Source organism: Myotis lucifugus, unplaced genomic scaffold, assembly GCF_000147115.1.
Source record: "Myotis lucifugus unplaced genomic scaffold, Myoluc2.0 scaffold_34, whole genome shotgun sequence".
Classification (NCBI taxonomy): domain Eukaryota; kingdom Metazoa; phylum Chordata; class Mammalia; order Chiroptera; family Vespertilionidae; genus Myotis; species Myotis lucifugus.
The window spans coordinates 551,329-568,438 of NW_005871082.1; the positions used below are offsets into that span (position 1 = coordinate 551,329).

The 17,110-nt window shown below is 52.5% G+C and overlaps 2 protein-coding genes across 5 annotated transcripts in view; one reads left to right on the forward strand and one right to left on the reverse strand.

Moving 5' to 3' along the window:
* The window catches only part of POMT2 (protein O-mannosyltransferase 2), a 39,822-nt gene extending 37,001 nt beyond the window's left edge, over positions 1-2,821 (reverse strand). The window contains exon 1 of one of the 2 annotated variants that reach the window (XM_006086952.3): positions 2,378-2,821. In XM_006086952.3, coding sequence (XP_006087014.2) covers positions 2,378-2,625 — 248 coding nt within the window. In that variant the 5' untranslated portion in view covers positions 2,626-2,821. The remainder of the gene's footprint in view (positions 1-2,377) is intronic. The other variant, XM_014454222.2, reaches the window with a different exon arrangement.
* A 116-nt stretch (positions 2,822-2,937) lies between these two features.
* Positions 2,938-13,034, forward strand: GSTZ1 (glutathione S-transferase zeta 1). 3 transcript variants are annotated; one of them, XM_006086950.3, is made up of 9 exons: positions 2,938-3,084; positions 6,144-6,195; positions 7,915-7,982; positions 8,470-8,550; positions 9,037-9,162; positions 10,247-10,325; positions 10,834-10,886; positions 11,625-11,674; positions 12,464-13,034. In XM_006086950.3, exons 1-9 carry the CDS (start codon positions 3,070-3,072, stop codon positions 12,588-12,590), a joined length of 651 nt encoding a protein of 216 aa, XP_006087012.1. In that variant the 5' UTR covers positions 2,938-3,069; the 3' UTR covers positions 12,591-13,034. The 3 variants fall into 3 exon arrangements, with proteins under 3 accessions (XP_006087012.1, XP_023608252.1, XP_006087011.1); XM_023752484.1 differs by lacking the exon at positions 2,938-3,084 and adding an exon at positions 3,266-3,618; XM_006086949.3 differs by lacking the exon at positions 2,938-3,084 and adding an exon at positions 3,630-5,866.
* Positions 13,035-17,110: the final 4,076 nt, after the last annotated feature.

The window sequence follows — 17,110 nt, forward strand, 5'->3', positions numbered from 1 at the left end:
TCTGTAAAAAAACAATAAAATATATTTAAAAAAAAAAAAAGAAACAATTTTGGAAGCTGGGAAGGTAACATCTTAGGCCTCAGGAAACCTAAAGAAAAGGAAAACAATTAATGATCCTTTCTCCTCTAGGTCCAGAACCAATGCCTGGTAAACATCCATATGGTCCATCTCAATCAGGTGGCAGCTGTAGCTGGCAATCTGACTTTCTACTGAGTTTGTCAGTGTGCTATGAAATCAGAAAAACTCACGTAGATGTGGCCTATCTTGAACTATTCTGACGTGCCTGATAGTATCAACTCCCAAACACAGACACCATATGTGTGCAAACACACAAACTGGAACAACCTTCTCTCAATCTAATACAAATTCATATGCTCCTGACACTCTAGGGGCCTTAGGTTATGCCTTGTATAACAACTGAGGCTGCAACAACTCAGTGACACTCACTGCCCATGTGGCTTAACCAAACTACTGTAATGCAATCTAAATCAAATTTCATGGTGATCCAAATAAAATTTACAAAAGTCCTGAATTGGAGTGGCCTGAACCCCTTCAGGTAATATATTAGGAAGAGTGGGCCACAGAATGTCTTCCCATTGGGCATGAAAGTTGCTTTTTTTTTAATGGAGGACCCACTGTAATTATTGACAATGACACCAAAGATTAGAAGTCAGTCTAAATACCTGTGCAGAGATCATAATGGATAACATACTGGTCTCAGACTTTTTAAAATATATATGTGTTTTTATTGATTTTTAGAGAAGAAGGAGAGGGATAGATAGAAACACCAATAAGAGAAGCATCATCGATCAGATGCCTCCTGAATGCCCCTACTGGGGACAGAGCCCACAACCCACACATGTGCCCTGACCGGGAATTGAACTGGACCTCTTGGTTCCTAGGTCGACGCTCAACCACTGAATGGTCAGATTATATCCCAGCTATCTAAAATAAGACCTACTGGTCCTTTCCTCACCCCTGATCTGTACACTTAATTATTCACAGGTGGTTGGATCTAGAACCCTGGGGAACATGGTTGAGATTAGCACAAGTTGGCCTCAACCTGCTGCTTAGAAATGAAAGCAGCCTTCATTAAATGAACAAATTGAACAGATCTGGTTCCTGCCTCTGTCAGTCAAGTTAATCAGAGTAGCCAATGGAGTTGCATATTCATGTGAGAATTTGCTAGAAACCAAGACAGTGTAGGATCGAGGGGTGAGATTATTGGGAGATATAATCCTCCGTGAGTCTCTTGTACGTCCACACATCTTCCTGGGTATGCCAAGAATGCAAGGCCCTGATTGCACTTTACCTGGGCCATATCTCAGAGCTGTGTTTACACCAAGCAACCTTGACTAAAGAGGTAATGTCACTCATCAGGACAAAAAGTAAGTTTGCTTACTGCTTGCTATAAAATAGTACATTCCCCAAGCTGTTGTTCCTCAAAGCTGCAAAGAAACCCACTTGTGTGCAATCATCCATCTGGGCCCAGAGCATGACCCTGTGGGACTTGCGGGGACAAGGGAAACGGACTCCAACATGCCACTATTCATCCTGCTTCCTGTGTGGTGGTAAAATGTCCTTTGTCTCTGACCCAGGAGTCTCATGTCTTCTGCCAAAACTCATGAAACAACAAGCTAATTTATTAACTTACAAACTAGCAGTTTGTTAGTGTGCTCGCTTTTTTAGGAGTTCCATTTCTAACACCCCAACACTAACTTTCTCCTCGGTGATAATGAGAAAATATGGTATCACTTGTTGGCCAAACAAATAAACCATCTTCAGATTGTATAAAACTTTTCCTCCTCCCAGCTGGCGACGTTTTAAGCTCATCTAATGAAATCTGACCATATTTCAGTCCTGCAACTGACTCTACAAACTAAAATCTTTCAGAAAATAACTATCTCCTCACAGGATGGCCCCAGATCTGCTTCCTAGAACCCCTGTCACCATCCCGGGACACCCAAGTTGTCCCTGCTCCCAAGGATCAAGGTACCCAGTTAAGAATTTCCCCCTCCACTGAACTTGGAAATTCTGCAGATCAGGAACTCACACCTTAGGAAATTCAGTACTAAGGATTTCCGGTTCTCCTTGGAAAGCTCTTTAAGAGCCACAATTTGAGAGCCAGGTGAGACCCTGCAGCATAACCTGGAAGGCATCCAGGCTGCTTCCTCAGATCCCAAGAATCCCACTGCCACAGCAAAGGTTCAGACTGCTATTAGCCAGGGGCAAACACCGGAAACCTCAGTTTCCCTTCCAGCGCGACCCCGCCCCTCCTCCTGTGGATCCCGCCCCCTCCGTGCCCCACGACCAATCAGAGGACGCGTCCCTCCTTCCAGGTTACCACGGTACCCGCCGAGTCCCGCCCGTCACTCACCAGACGTGAGGTGGCTGGTCCAGACGATGGAAGCGGGTGGCGAAGGCCAGCAGCGTCACCAGGGCCAGCAGGACCCACCGGCAGGCCGCCTCGGAGGGCCGTGAGCCCGGAGCAGGCCGTTTGGGGCTCTGCGCTGCAGCCTCAGCGGCCTCCTCCGGGACCGCGGCCCTAGCCGCCTGGGGCCCATAGCGGCCCCTCCGAGGACGTAGCTCGGACCCTGCCAGGCCTCCGCATACCGCCGACGGCATCCTTCCCCTCCTCAGGATCGCCCTCCGGCCCGTGGGCACGCTGGCCGTCCTGCCTAGAAGCCACAAAGGGGCAGCTCGGGGTGCCCTGGGAAATGTAGTTCCCTGCGCCGGCAGCGGGGCGCGGACCTCGGCCTCTGGGCTGGGCGGGGAGCGCGGTGGACTCGGCCGCTAGGAGGCGGCCAGTGGCGCAGAGCATGACGGACCAGAGGGCCATGCGGGCCGGGCCGGGAGAAAACGGGCTCCAGGAACTGCAATTCCCAGCAGCGCCGGGCCTGGGGCGTGGCGAGCTAGGAGGGACCATAAAGATCATTCTAGTCCAACCCCGCGCTTTCCCCAGACGGAAGCCTGGGTTCCGAGGTGTCGGTGTCCCACGGGCCTCAGGCGTCGACGAGTCGGGAAGTCCCAGGCGCGATTTCCTGAACGAGGGGTCGCCGGAAGTGCGAGATGCAAGTGGGGAAGGTCTGTGCCTCGCATCCGGGGAGAGGGGCGCTGGCTACTCCAACACTGAGAACCTGGGGGCGGGGTCAAGGGGAGTCGGCCCCGCCCACAGTTCCAGCCACGACTCCCAGGTTGCAGTGCGCTGCGCTGGTCCCGCTTCGCGCCTGCGCGCTGCCTGATGGGGGCTGTGGTCCCGGGAGGATGGGGCCCGCCCCGGCGCACCCTCGTGGGGCCCTGCCGTGGGGTCGGGCAGCCTGTCCCACGCACTTCGCCTGATTCCCCACCCCTCTACCCGGGATCCCAAACATCGTCCCTCGCCAGCCTGGTCGGCACAGCCCTGCGTGTCGGCCCGAGAGAACAGTTAACATATGGCTTCCAGGGTTGCTTGCATTTTGAGAGCACATCAGGGGCGAGGGGCGGCGGTGGCGCTTCCCAGTCCCCTGAGGAGCTTCCTGTGTCACTCTCTGGAGGAATGGGCCCGAGAATCTGCAGGTTTTAGTACGCGCCCCCGTAGAACTGCTGTCGTAGCTCGAAGGAGGGTGGCAGGCACATCAGGTGGGATACAGCATCGCTTCCATACTGTAGAGCTCGCCCAGTCCCAAATGGGATTTTAGGGGTCTTTCTCTGAAGTCATGATGGTTTAAAAAATCGATGAAAACCATATCCTCGGGTGAGGATTTAAAAAATAAAATCTGCTAGAGTGGTCAGAATCTATACTAGAATTGGAAACAATTCCTCCCAGAGTGGTAGTGGGATGGATACTTGGGCTTAAAATTCAGCTCTGCAAGTGTGAAAAGGAACACGGGATGGTTTGTGTAATTGTTGGTAAAAGAAAGAGTGGAAACTGCCCATCAGTATGTCAGCTGATGGCCCATAAGGAGAAAACCTGAGGGCAGAGGCATTTACAGTGACTCTGGTCACCCTTAGTACAGGTCAAAGGTGTACCATTTAGGAATCAGGAGGGCATTTCTTAAAGGGTTCTTGAGCTGACGCCTGCCACTCTCTAGTGGTCCGTCCCTCGCCAGCAGTCCCTATCCTGGCCCCAGGGGCCTCTCTAGTCTGGCTCAGTAAGGAAAATGATGCACCTCCGAATATGGTACATCCAGCTGTAGCCACCCAACTCTTGCCCTTCTGAGGACACCCGTTGCCCATCACCTGCCCTCTGTGCCAAGACAAAAGGTGCCTTCAGTACAGGTTGGAACTTCCTGGCTCAGGAACCAACGTGGGCGGGTCTGGGTTATGACGGTGCCCTTGCCCACCTATAGGACAGAACTGGTAGTTCAGGGATGATGCGGGCGGGTTCAGATCGCAGCTTGATATGCTGGGGGACGCAAAAGGGAGAGGGAACTTGGGTGAAATGTCGGTAGTCAGAGGAATAGTAGAAAAATTCTATTTTCTCCCTCATCCATGTGCATACATGTGTCTGCCAGGACATTTGTGCGTGCTAATTACTGTCCTGGGTCCTGCTTTGAAATGCAGATTACCCAAGAAGCACCAGAGGGATTATCTTTGAGTCTCTTAAACTTTAGAGGAGAGGTCACATACTCAGCTGCAGAGGCCTGAGGACAACAAGAAAGAAGTGGGCCAAGTGGGGGCCATGGTATCCCCTGACTTAAGGGGGCCATTAACTAGCTCCAATAAATTGCTGCTCAGGAAGCCAAGTCCACTGCCTCCAGATTTTATAACGAAAAGACAGACAACAGGATTTGTATATGAAACATCCTGATTTTTTAATGTTGGCAACTACAGTCATCCCTCGATATCCACCAGGCATTGGTTCCAGAAGTCCTGTCCCCGACAGATACCAAAATCTGAGGATGCCCAAGTCCCTTATATAAAATAGCATGGTATATTTTAAATCACTTCTAGATTATGTATAATCCCTAACATAGCGTAACTGCTATGTAAGTAATTGCCCTACTGTATTGTTTAGGGAATAATGACAAGCGAAAAGGTCTGTACATATTCAGTACAGACCCAACCAAAGCAGCTATCATAGGCTTGACTACATAGTACACGTCAATAACAATGTAATGTTTTCTTCTGAATATTTTCCAACTGTACTTGGTTGAATCCACACCTTCAGATAAGGGGAGAGATAAGTGTAATTGAAACATTTTTAAAAACTGTGTAGACCAAACAGAACCTTGGGCTGCCAGTTTGCGACCTCAGCTTTGGAGTGAATGGGCATAGACCCCAGCTATGTTTATGAGACCGGCTGATAGCCTGGAGGACTGGTGGGTCGGGGGTTTGAAAGCAATGGACACAAAAGTATCAAGAATTAGAATTCCTAGGGAGCAAAAGGAGGGGAAATGGGAGACATCTGTAATACTGTCAGCAATAAAAGATAAAAAATAATTAGAATTCCTGGTCTTTCTGCTACTGCTGGAAGGAATCTAAATAATCATTTTAGGGCAGCTCTTAATTTTACAGAATAGAGAAGGCAGGGGTTTACTATTTTTTGTCCAGGGTCATACAGAGCTGGTTCCTGCATGGGGATCAGACCCCCATATGCCAGCTCCCAGCCTACTGCACCCCCTGAACTACTTACCTCAAAACCAGGCTACCCTGTCTGCCCAGGACACCAAGCCTGGCTCCACCAGGAGTGTAAGAAACCTCCCAAAGTTTGGGAAAAGGTGCCCCTTCAGACCTGAGTCAAAGTCCCCCTGGCCTAGCACAGCTTCCCCATTGGCTCATGGGATCTGCCCCTTCCGGATCCCTCCCCCTGCCCTGCTGCTCTGTGACAGGGGACATTCCTCAGGAGGCCAAGGGTCACCACAGCACCATGACTGAGTCTGGCAAGGTAAGGAGAGCCCTTGAAAGCTGGCTGTCCTTTTGGGGGTTCTTGTCAGACCTCAGGAATGCACGACAGCACCGTTTGGAGCTGAGGAACTACACAGGATTCCTGAGGCCTCTGACCCAGATGCTCTGCCTCTGGCCGGAGGAAGGAGGCCTGGCAGGATGGGGAAGCACAGTGCTGGCGTTGACCCCTGGCCGGGGCTGGGGCCTCCTCTCCAGTGGGCTCCTGGGCTGGGACCCACCGCATGGCTTAATGTACCCCTTGTCCTCTCTTTCCTCAGCCCATCCTCTATTCCTACTTCCGAAGCTCGTGCTCCTGGAGAGTTCGAATCGGTAAGAGCTGCGCCTCCACCACAAGCCTCGCTGGGATGGGATGGGGAGGAGGAAGCCCCAGGTGAAAATGATGACCTGGGCCCTCGCCGGTTTGGCTCAGTGGATACAGCATCGGCTCATGAACTGAAGGGTCCTGGGTTCGATTCCAGTCAAGGGCACGTTGGTTGCAGGTTCCCGGGCCCTGGTGGGGATGCATGCAGGAGGCAACCAATGGATGTGCCTCTCTCACATCTATTTCTCTCTGTCTCTCCCTCTCCCTTCCACTCTCTCTTAAAATCAATGGAAATAAATCCTTGGGTGAGGATTAACAAACAAACAAAAAAAGATGGCCTGGGACAGAGGGGTGCTCTACCAGACAGGTCTTCTCCCCCCCCAACAACCAGCATCCCCTTCTGGAGCCCTCAGCACTGAATGGCATCTCCACCTAGGAAGTCCAACCAGAGGAGGGGGGGCGGGGTACCAGGCCGGGAGGGTTGTTTTTTCTCTTGGGCCCATGCCTCTCCCACCTTGCCCTCCAGAGCTCCTTAGCAACCATGCTTAAAGCAGGCTCACACATCTAGAGGACCTTGGTAACTGGCAGGAAACAGCTGGCCTTCCTCAGATCTTATCTTATTTGATCTGGCCAATTAAACAGAACTGGCCATTGTCCACCCCAGCTGAATCCTTCCCTCCCTCAGTTTAACACAGCCCTTGGCAAAGGTCAGAGTCCTAGCAGCTCCTGCTGAGGGAGAATGTGCTGAGTGCTTTTGTGTGCATAATTCCATTTAAACCTGACAACCCTGGGAGGGAGGTACTATTATTGTCCCCATGATACAGATGAGGAAACTGAGGCTCGGGAAGTTACTTGCCCAGAGCTTCACAAGCTAGCAAATGGATGTGATGAAATCTGAAGCTGGCCCTGACTGGGAAGCCACCCGCCATGACCCCGCCCCCATCCCCCAGGCATTTGGTATTTGCTGGAGTCAGTAGGGAAGGGCACTGGAGGGCCAGAGGGCACATTTCTCCAAGAAGATGCCTTCCCTGGGCCCAGAGCTTCTGCCCTGGCTGAAGGGCCTGCAGCCATGGTCTCTCCCATTCGGTCTCAACCACGTTCACTCTCCAGAATGGAGCTGACCAGTGCTGAGGAGCCCCTTCTCTCCCAGGCTCCTAGCTCCTCTGCCCTTGCCTGAGACCAGCCATCACCATATTTAATGCACAGTGTGCATGGACACACCTACACACTAGCACTGACAGGGTTTCTACCCTGGCCTCGCCAGGGGGAATCATCAGAGGGGATGGAGAGGAAGCCTGGTCACTGGGGGTCACAGCAGATGCTCTGCTTGCAATCCGCAGTAAACAGAGCAGAGAAAATGGATTGCAAAATGCTTCTTCTCTAAACAGTGTCCTCTGCCTGTGTGTGTGCTCTATGGTCACGTGAGCCCCTTCCCTTGGCCCTGAGAGGCCTCATGAGGGAATAACTGCGTGTCTCCAACACAAAGCCCTACTCGCGCTGTTAAAGGCCCTGGAGGGGGAAGAGGCGAGGAGGACACTTCCCTGCTGTCCTCCTGCGCCCACTGTGCCAGGGCAAGAGAGGCAGAGTGTCATGGACCTGGGTTGGGGCAGTGGGTGGTGCCCAAGGAAGCCGGACTGCCTAGCAATATGGAGAAAGGAGCCTCCCCCTGCAGCTTCATGTCGCCCTGGGAGCCAGAGGCTGTCCCCTGACTCTACTGTCTCTCCTAGCTCTGGCCTTGAAGAGCATCGACTATGAAACAGTGCCCATCAACCTCATAAAGGATGGGGGCCAGCAGGTAAGGAGGCTGCCCCTGGCCACAGTGTGGGAGTTGGAGGCCTTGGAGAACCCAGCAGGGGGTGCAGAGGCCCCCTGGCAGAAGAGGCTGCTGGCTCTCCCTCATGGGAATGGCTGGCAAGCTGTGCAACCAGAGGAGCCATGGGAAGGACCCAGGCTTCAGGCTCCATACCACAGCCCGGCCTCTCAGTGCCTGACCCCAGGAGGGTGGGTAGCAAGTGTGTCTTTGCCCCATGCTGGGCCCTCTGCATGTACCTAGGTGGCCAGTGTGTGAGGGGCTCATGTACAGGCCATTGGGATGACGACTGGAGCTCGGCAACCACTGGAGGCTGGGATACTGCACAGATCAGCTAGGCATCACCTCCAGCCTTCGAGCCAGGGCCTTCCCCAGGGGAGGGAGGTGCGGGGGTGGGCAGCAGGCCTGGGGCCTTTCTGCTTTAGCCAACTCAGGCCAGCCCACCCAGCCCACCAGGACCCTCTCTCCACAGTTCTCCAAAGAATTCCAGGCACTTAACCCCATGAAGCAGGTGCCAGCCCTGAAGATCGATGGCATCACCATTGGCCAGTCGGTGAGTGCAGGGCTTGGGAGGCCCCTCCAGGGAATGGTACCCCGAAAGAGAGGGCCTCACAGCTCATCCTTGCCTGTGTGTGGCCACAGCACCCAGCTCTTAGTAGGAACGCCACAGCCATAAATCTTTGTTAAAGGGAGGAAGGTTGGCTGGTTGCTTTGGGACGAGAAGGGAGACTCAAGCATAGGGAGAACAATTCTGCAGGATGAGGGTCCAAAAAGAGCTCATCCCCCACAGGGAGCCTCTTGGCTTTACAGGCTTCAAGCTGAGTAGGGCAAAGAGGAGGAAGAGGAGGAGGGAGAGGGGGAGGAGGAGGAGGAGGAGGAGGAGGAGGAAGAAGAAGGGAGGGGAGGAGGAGGAGGAGGAGGGGGAGGGAAGGGGAGGGGAGGGGAGGGGAGGGGGAGGAGGAGGAGTTTGCAGGCCCTGCCCCTCTGGTCCAGGGGCCCTGGGCCCTCTCCTGCTCCCCTCACTGCTCCCTCTGGACAGCTGGCCATCATCGAGTACCTGGAGGAGACTCGGCCCACTCCGCGGCTCCTGCCTCAGGACCCAAAGAAGAGGGTCCTTGTGCGCATGATTTCCGACCTCATCGCTGGCGGCATCCAGCCCCTGCAGGTGCGGCACTGGTGTTCCGCACTCTCTCGCTGACTGGCCAGCCCACTAGGGGCCCAGCTTGGGTGTGAGGTGGCAGGACAGGGAGAGATTCTCGAGAACTTAGACTCGATCACATGGTGGGGCAGGGGAATGGGAGGGATCCCAGAAACCACCCACTCTGCTGGGTCCCCATCCGCACTGTAAGAAGCCCTGGGCATCCAGAGGTGTGGAAGGGGAGGGGCCCGGTGAGGGGGCGGGGAGAGGGGAAGAGAGTCTGAGCGGCAGAGCCCAGGCCGCCTGCCTTTAACCAGAGCAGCCTCCCTTTCATCTGTTTGGTAAAATAGATTGGGATTCCCATAAGATTTTTATTTTGTAAAGTCATCACTGATTTTTTAAAAAGGTAATACAACAATTCATCTGTGCTAACCCCTGACTTTGCAAATAGGCAATAGCCCCAGAAAGGCGGAGTGACTTTGCAGTCAGTCAGTTAAGTGTGACAGAGCAAGGACTGGAGCCCAGGACCGTGGCTGTGCACCTGTGCCCCCACCCCCATGTCCCTTTGTTTTTTGTAACAAAGGAGGTTGTAGCAGACAGTCATCCTCATTTTATAGATGAGGAAACTGAAGCCCAGAAGTGAAATGGCTCCAGGGGTGTGAGGATGGAACCAGAGTCCAAATCTCCTGACAGCCAGTCCTATGTGCCTTCCCCACCCCCACCCCACCTCCATATCTTACTTCCACTCCTCACAAGGGACCATGTATGGGAGAAGGGATGCAAGGGAGATATGCTGGGGTTATGGCCACACCCATCGCAGCCATGGCTGTGTCCTGTGTCCCCACCCTTGCACATCTCTACCAGAGTCACAGGCTTCCAGACCACAGGGACCACTGGGGCAGCCTGAGAAGGTGGTTACTGAGATCACTGCCCCCACCCCAACCCCTTTAACCTTGGGGCCCTGATAGCAGGAAAGGGCTCACAGAGTCTTGGGGCAGAGAAGAACAGGTACAGCCAGGGACACTTGGGAACTAAGCTCTCCTGGGGGGCTTGGCTGAGCAGGCCAGCCTGGCTCCCAAAACCAATCACAGGCTTTCCTTGGGCTGCACAGAACCTGTCTATCCTGAAGCAAGTAGGACAGGAAAACCAGCTGGCCTGGGCCCAGAAGGCCATCAGTTCTGGCTTTAACGGTGAGTCCTTACTCCTCTCAGAGAAACGGCCCTCATGCCCATGGTCCTGAGCATCTGAAACAGCTTTCCAGGCTCCTTGGTCTTGACAGTGGCATGGATGAGGGTGGGGGGCAGGGCTGAGGAGGCAGTGGGCTGGGCCGCATCCAAACCTGGCCTCCACCTCTGGGAAGCTCAGAACTTGAGGCCCTTTGGAGCTGGATGGCCCAACCTCTGCTTCACACTCCACTCCAACCAGGAAACCAAGGCCAGCAGAGTGCCAGCCCGTGCGTGTAAGAGCTGCTGCCTGGGCCAGTGGCAGGCCTTTCACCTCCGGGAACAGTAGCTGGGAAACATCTCATCCCCATGTCCCTACCAACTCACTCTAGACACGGCTGCCAAATTCCCTCCAGCACATGTGCCCCAGCCTGTCACTCAGATCCCGCCCATTTCAGAACTATTGAGGCCAAGGCCCAGAAAGGCCAGTCTCCCCTTTCTGTGCCAGAGTAAGCTTATTCGTGTCCCCCCACAGCCTTGGAGCAGATCCTGCAGAGCACAGCGGGGAAATACTGCGTGGGAGATGAGGTGAGCCCCCCCAGGCCTGCCCACAGCGGCCTCCTGACTCATGTCGACCCTCTCCCACTTAGACTAAGCCATCCCTCCACCCCAGGGCAGGCTCAGCAAGGGCGGGGGGTGGGGGGTGATGGAGAGGAGTAGAGAGCGAGGTGGTCCTCCCTGTGCCAAGCAGAAGGGAGCTTGGGGAGCTCCTCTGCTCATTCCTAGCCAGCTGCCTCAGCAGGAAGGGAGTCTCATTCCTGCAGGTATTCACGCTGAGATAAGGAGGTGGTCTAGGCAGCAAATGAGGGATTAAACTACTAGTAGATGATGTCTCCCTTCCCTCCCAATCCTGAGGTTCTAGGGCTCAATGCCATTGACTCCTACTGCTAAGGCCCTGGCCTGTGATAATTCTCATTCTAGCCCCTCTTCCCCCCGAGGCATCTCCTTCATTCTGGGAGCCCTCACTGAGGGCCAATGATGGCCCTTAACAAGCACAGTACATCCACTAAGGCCATCAGAACTTCTCTGGCCACCCACAGAATTGGTTGTCAGGGCAACTGGAGCAAGGTCCTCAGCTCTGGAGACAGACCAAACAGGCCCAGGGAAGACAAGGATGGGGAGGGGGCAGTGGGGATGGATGGAAGAGCCAGAAGCAAATGGGAACCTCAGGGCTGACACCCCAGTACTGTCACCAATAGACACACCCTCCCTGCCTGTGAGTCTGGGGTGCACACCCTGATGCAGACCCACCCAACTCTCTTTCAGGTGTCCATGGCTGACCTCTGCTTAGTGCCTCAGGTGGCAAATGCTGAAAGGTAGGCGAGGACTCTGCCACCCTCCCTCTTCGTCCTGGCTGTTCCCCTCCAAGTGCCCAGCCTCCTCCCATAGTCGGCCCCTCCACCCCCACTTCAGCTACTGAGGTAACATCTCACGCAGAGACCCTCCTGGCTGGCCCCTGTGCCAGGCCACACGAGCCACTGTGGCCTGGGAGAGACAGGCAGAGGTCTTCAGTGGAGCATCCTCTCCCGGTCCCAGCTGCAGTCCAGGTGATCCTGCATAGCCAGCCCCTCCTTCTAAGAGGAGGCGGCTCACCTGGTGGACACCCCTAGAGGAAACCCCCAGAGCCTGCTATCCCAGACATGCCGTGTCTGTGTGAGCTCCACCTCTGTTTCCCCCATCAACCCTCAGGAAAGCATGAATGGGAATCACTTTGTGGAAGGCACTGCATTGGGGACCCTTAGGGATTCGGAAATGTATGATCCATTCCCTACCCCCTGGAAGCTTATGACTCGGGTGGAGAGACAATCTCCATTTATAAATGCCTAGCACTGTGTCTTACACATAGTAGGTTCTCAATAAATAGCCATTGGTTGGAATAGGAACGGTAGGCAACAGAGACATCAGACAATACTGCATAAGAGCTAGCCCTCCCCAGAGAGCTGTCTGTGAATAAGCCTTCCACCTGCAGGGTCACCTTCCCAGCCCTTCCCTGGCCAGCCCCTGGGGCCTCCTCCAGCCCTGCCTCTGTGCTGCCCTCACCGCCCACAGGGCAGTCTCCCGTACCCCTGCTGACCTTGCCTGAGGTGGGTGTTTCTCTGCCACAGGTACAAGGTGGATCTCACTCCCTACCCTACCATCAGCCGTATCAACAAGGCACTGCTGGCCCTGGAGGCCTTCCAAGTGTCTCACCCCTGCCGGCAGCCAGACACGCCCCCGGAGCTGAGGGCCTAGCTCTCAAACCATGCCCACTGGTGCAGGAGCAGAAGCTGGGCGGGCTGAACAGGCCTGAAAATGAGCAAGCCCTAACTGGAGAAGCAGAAGACTTGCACTCCTGGCCCTTGAACTTAAACTGTAGCTGTGGATCTGCCTTAACACTGAACCTCATTCTGCCTTCATCCCCTCATCTGTCAAATGCAGTCAGGATGGGGTGGGAGGATGCTGGGAGGGAGGGAAGGAGGGAGAGAGGGAGGGAGGAACATTACCTGCTCCCTAAGTCACGGTGCAGTCATTAAGGTGAAGTGAGAATGCAGACTGAACTGCCTGGCAAGTTTACCGGAGAGCCATAGGAAGTCTGTGTGCCACCTCCCAAACCCTCTACTGTACCTGACTCCAAAGAATGCCCACCCTGCAATTTGATCATTAAACTGAAGCCCAGGGCTCCTGGTTGTTCATTAAGACTGAGATGTTCAGGTTTTGGTTAAGGCAGTTCCCGAAGATGAACATTCTAGCTGGAATTCCCGTGCCTGGACCAGGAGAGGAAGTCACCAGCCCCTTGCCCACCCTGTGGCCCCTGGGACCTAAGCCCAAAAGATTGCCTGAGAGAGTCAGACAAGATCCCAAGGAGAAGAGATATAATAATCAGGAAAGCCCAGCCAGTATGGCTCAGTGGTTGATTGTTGACCTATGAACCAGGAGGTTACGGTTCGATTCCCAGTCGGGGCACATGCCCAGGTTGCGGGCTTGATCCCTAGTCAGGGGCAGGCAGGAGGCAGCCGATCAATGATTCTCTCTCACCATTGATGTTCCTCTCTTTCCCTCTCCCTTCCTCTCTGAAATCAATAAAAATATATTTTAAAAAAAGAAGCAGCAGGGAAGAAGGCACTTGTGACCAGCTGAGTTCCCAGGACTCGGAATGGCACCCTTAAGGGTCCCACTCCAGCACTGACAGGGAAGTGCCCTTCAGCCCAGTCCCTCACCTTAGAGGCAGCATTCTCTGGACCAATCCCGGATCAGGCACTGAGGGTAAGTCCAGTCATGAATGAGTGGTCCGAGAACTGGAGGCAGCCTCCTCCATGGGCAGTGTGAACAGTTACCGACCAGACTAGCTCAGGAGACCAGGCAGGTAACAGTGTGCCTTTGGTTCCCATGCTGAGCAACGTTCAAGCACAACCAGGATCACCACCTGGCAGAGATGTTGTAGGGAGGTTGGGGTCCCATACCTGCGATTGCATCTCCCCTGCATGGCTGAGGTTTAAATAGGGAACTAAGATATATGTGTCTGGTTCAAATGGAAGCCACCTTTCTCAGCCATGAGTCCCTTTTCTTCAGCCTTAACCCCAGGGATCTAATTCTTCTCTCTCATCCTGGGCTTCCTTGGGGCTCCTCCTTCTCTCTTGGACAACCTGGGTTCCAGACTCTAGAATGACCCAAGTGGGCCACTCTAGTTCCTGAGATGAGTTTGTCCTGGTAGAGGCAGCTCTCCCCCAGTCCGTAGCAACACAAGCTGGTCTCAAGGCCAGCGCTGGGACCACCCTTGCTGCCTTCTTCACCTAGAACCAAGGAGAGAACCAACCCAGGACCAGCTCAGTTCTCAGGGGCCTGCAACAACTTTTCTGATGTCTCCTGTGGGTTTCAGGGACGAGGGCTGTGAGAAGTGAGGGGATCTGGGGAGATGGAATTGGGAGGGCTGCAAACAGAAGGCAGGTCCAGGGGAGCCACCAGCTTAGGATCAACTAGGATGGAAAAGCAGTGTGTGTTGGGGGAAGAAGGGGACCAATGGGATGAGTCCAGCTTGTGCCTCACCGAATGACCACAGCTAATGAGAAAGAAGAGCAGTCTGCCTGACTTCTGGGCCTGCAGTTTTGAGGCAGAGTGAGATGATCATGTGTTGCCAGCCCTGGGACTTCCATGGAGTCCAGGTCATCAGCATGGTTAGCTGCTCGGCTGGAGATCTGAGATTTCGCTGGCTCCAGCCCTCCTCATAGGGAGCCATCCTCAGGAACCTGGGGCTGGCTTCATGGGAGAGAGAAACCTCTCTGCCCCTAGAGAACTTAGCTGTGCTTTAGGGGTACAAGAAAGCATTTCTGCACCATCTCCCCTGCAGGAGGGTGGCGTTCCCCCAAGCTCCTCTAGGGCTGCACACCTGTCTCCCCTCTGTTACCCAAGTGCCAAGCAAGGTGTAGCTTTGCTCCATAAATGTCTGTTAAAGGAAAGATATCCTTCCTGTGCAACCGTGGGTGGCCTCCCTGCAGGTCTCTCTCCTCCTTCGGGGCCCTAGAAGATCATGAAGGAACAAATATTTCCCCAAGTGCATAGACTTTTGTCTAGAGGTCAGACCAAACGGCTCCAAGACTTAGCGATAATTAAGCTTCTATAAAGTGTTTTGAAGATTATTACCTCCTCTTCAACTCCTTCCAGTCTGCAGATAAATTCTAATTTTCAGGGGGCGAATGTGTTTCTTGATCCAAAACTATCACCCCTCTAAGGGATGTTTTCCAGTAGGGGCTTCTCTCCAAAGGCCGAGCGAGTGGTAGAAGTCCACATCAGTTGTTAGATCTGTGGAGAACAATCAGCAGGCACCTGATCCTGGCCTGGGAGGCCACAGGGAGACGTGATCTGCAGTCTTCCCACAGTGTGTGTGGCCACGGGATGAACAACAGATGTTGGGGTGGCCTGATACTGGCAATTAGGTGGAAGTAGTTAAGTCTTGGCAAATACTTTAGAAGGATGAAAGCAGCGAGGACTTGAGAACAAAGCCAAAAATACAGGATTTTGTTCCAAAGCAATTTTTACATATCCATTAAGGAAAATAGTACACTGACTGGGCAAGCAGGTGGAGACACACATTCATAAGATAAGTATTCATTTTATTGGCTCTTCCTAACTTTAAACACAACTTACTTACCTTTTGATTCCAAGGTCACAGCAGGCATCATTCCCCTTTGTGAGGATACCTGACTAAGCTGCCGAGTACAGCCAGAACCTCACGGGTTAAAAAACATCAGCTGAAGGTCAAGAGTTGCAGTGTGTGAGCTTCCTTATATAAGCCTGAACTATGTCAGGGTCAATGATATGACAGATATGAGTGCCATTAAAAATTAAGAAATAATCTTCAGCCCTGGCAGTTTGGCTCAGAGATTAGAGCGTCAGCCCATGGACCAAACGGTCACAGGTTCAATTCCTGGTCAAGGGCATGTATCTTGGTTGCAGGTTCGATCCCTGGCCCTGGTCAGGGCACGTGCAAGGCAACCAATTGATGTATCTCTCTCATGTCAATGTTTTTTTCTCTCTCTCTCTTTCCCTCCCTCCCTTCTACTCTCTCTAAAAGAATTTTTAATGGGAAAAAATATCCTTGGGTGAGGATTAAAAACAAAAAATCTTCACACAGTGACATATTCAACATACCCAAACATAATGCATTCAAGATCCTTCATACATACAGTCTGCCTGGGCTTCTTATTATTGGTTGCAGAGTAGTTTGGTGGTGAGATTATATCATTTAACTCACAATTATTTAGGATCTCTGCCTCCTGATACAACAGCCTCTAAAACAGGGGTCCTCAAACTTTTTAAACAGGGGGCCAGTTCACTGTCCCTCAGACCATTGGAGGGCCGGACTATAGTTTAAAAAAAAACTATGAACAAATTCCTATGCACACAGCAGCGGCAAAAACACCCGGCGGGCCGGATAAATGTTTTCGGTGGCCCGCGGGCCGTAGTTTGAGGACCCCTGCTCTAAAATATGTAGCAAAGGAAAGATGGAACAAGCTCATCTTGGAACCACAGATATCACTAATAGTAGGCAATATTTAAACGGCACCCCTCTCTGCTCAGATGTGAGTCCTTCAAATTCTGAAATAGACAGCAGGGATGTGCAGCATTGTAAGAGATGCCAACGACAGCTTATAGTGTCAATTTTGCAAGTGAAAATAGGCTAAATTAATACCGCCCTGGCTGAGTTAATGATTACCCTGGTGTTCGAAGTACTGGTTCCAAATTTGAACAGAGTAAATAATTTAATTCACTGGAAAATGAACATCACTGGGGACCAAATACTAACAAAACCTGATAATGTTCTATTTAGTAATCATTACTCTAAACCAGTTTTTTCACTCTTGGGCCAAACCTACCTCCTAGTTCATAATACTCTGCTATAAATTTAAACGCAGATGAAAGATCTATCATTAACCTCATTCTCAATATTTTCTTAATTGTCAGTTTTCTTAATTTGTATAGCCTCAATAGATTAAGTTTACAGAATACCTTTCATTTCAGATGCAAAGGAGAGATTAATAAAAAAATTTTAACGTAAATCAGGTTCATTAAGATGTAACTCAAATGTTTCAGGTGCACAGTGAAAAAGTTTATTTATGACAGATTTCAAAACTCGGAAGAGAAGACAAAGAATGCACAAAAGCATCACAAAACTGTTACATAATATAAAAACACAGGACTGAGTACTTAGAGAACCGTAGCTCAGGATCATCTGTGTGTCACAGCAACACATTCAGTTCAACAGGGTGGTAAATATG

Bases quoted from the DNA above. Each gene is read 5' to 3' on its own strand.
- GSTZ1 (XM_006086949.3), top strand. From the start codon at position 5,759: ATGGGATCTGCCCCTTCCGGATCCCTCCCCCTGCCCTGCTGCTCTGTG. The intron at 10,326-10,833 runs GTGAGTCCTTAC...GTCCCCCCACAG, and splicing joins CATCAGTTCTGGCTTTAACG to CCTTGGAGCAGATCCTGCAG. The intron at 11,675-12,463 runs GTAGGCGAGGAC...TCTCTGCCACAG, and splicing joins CAGGTGGCAAATGCTGAAAG to GTACAAGGTGGATCTCACTC.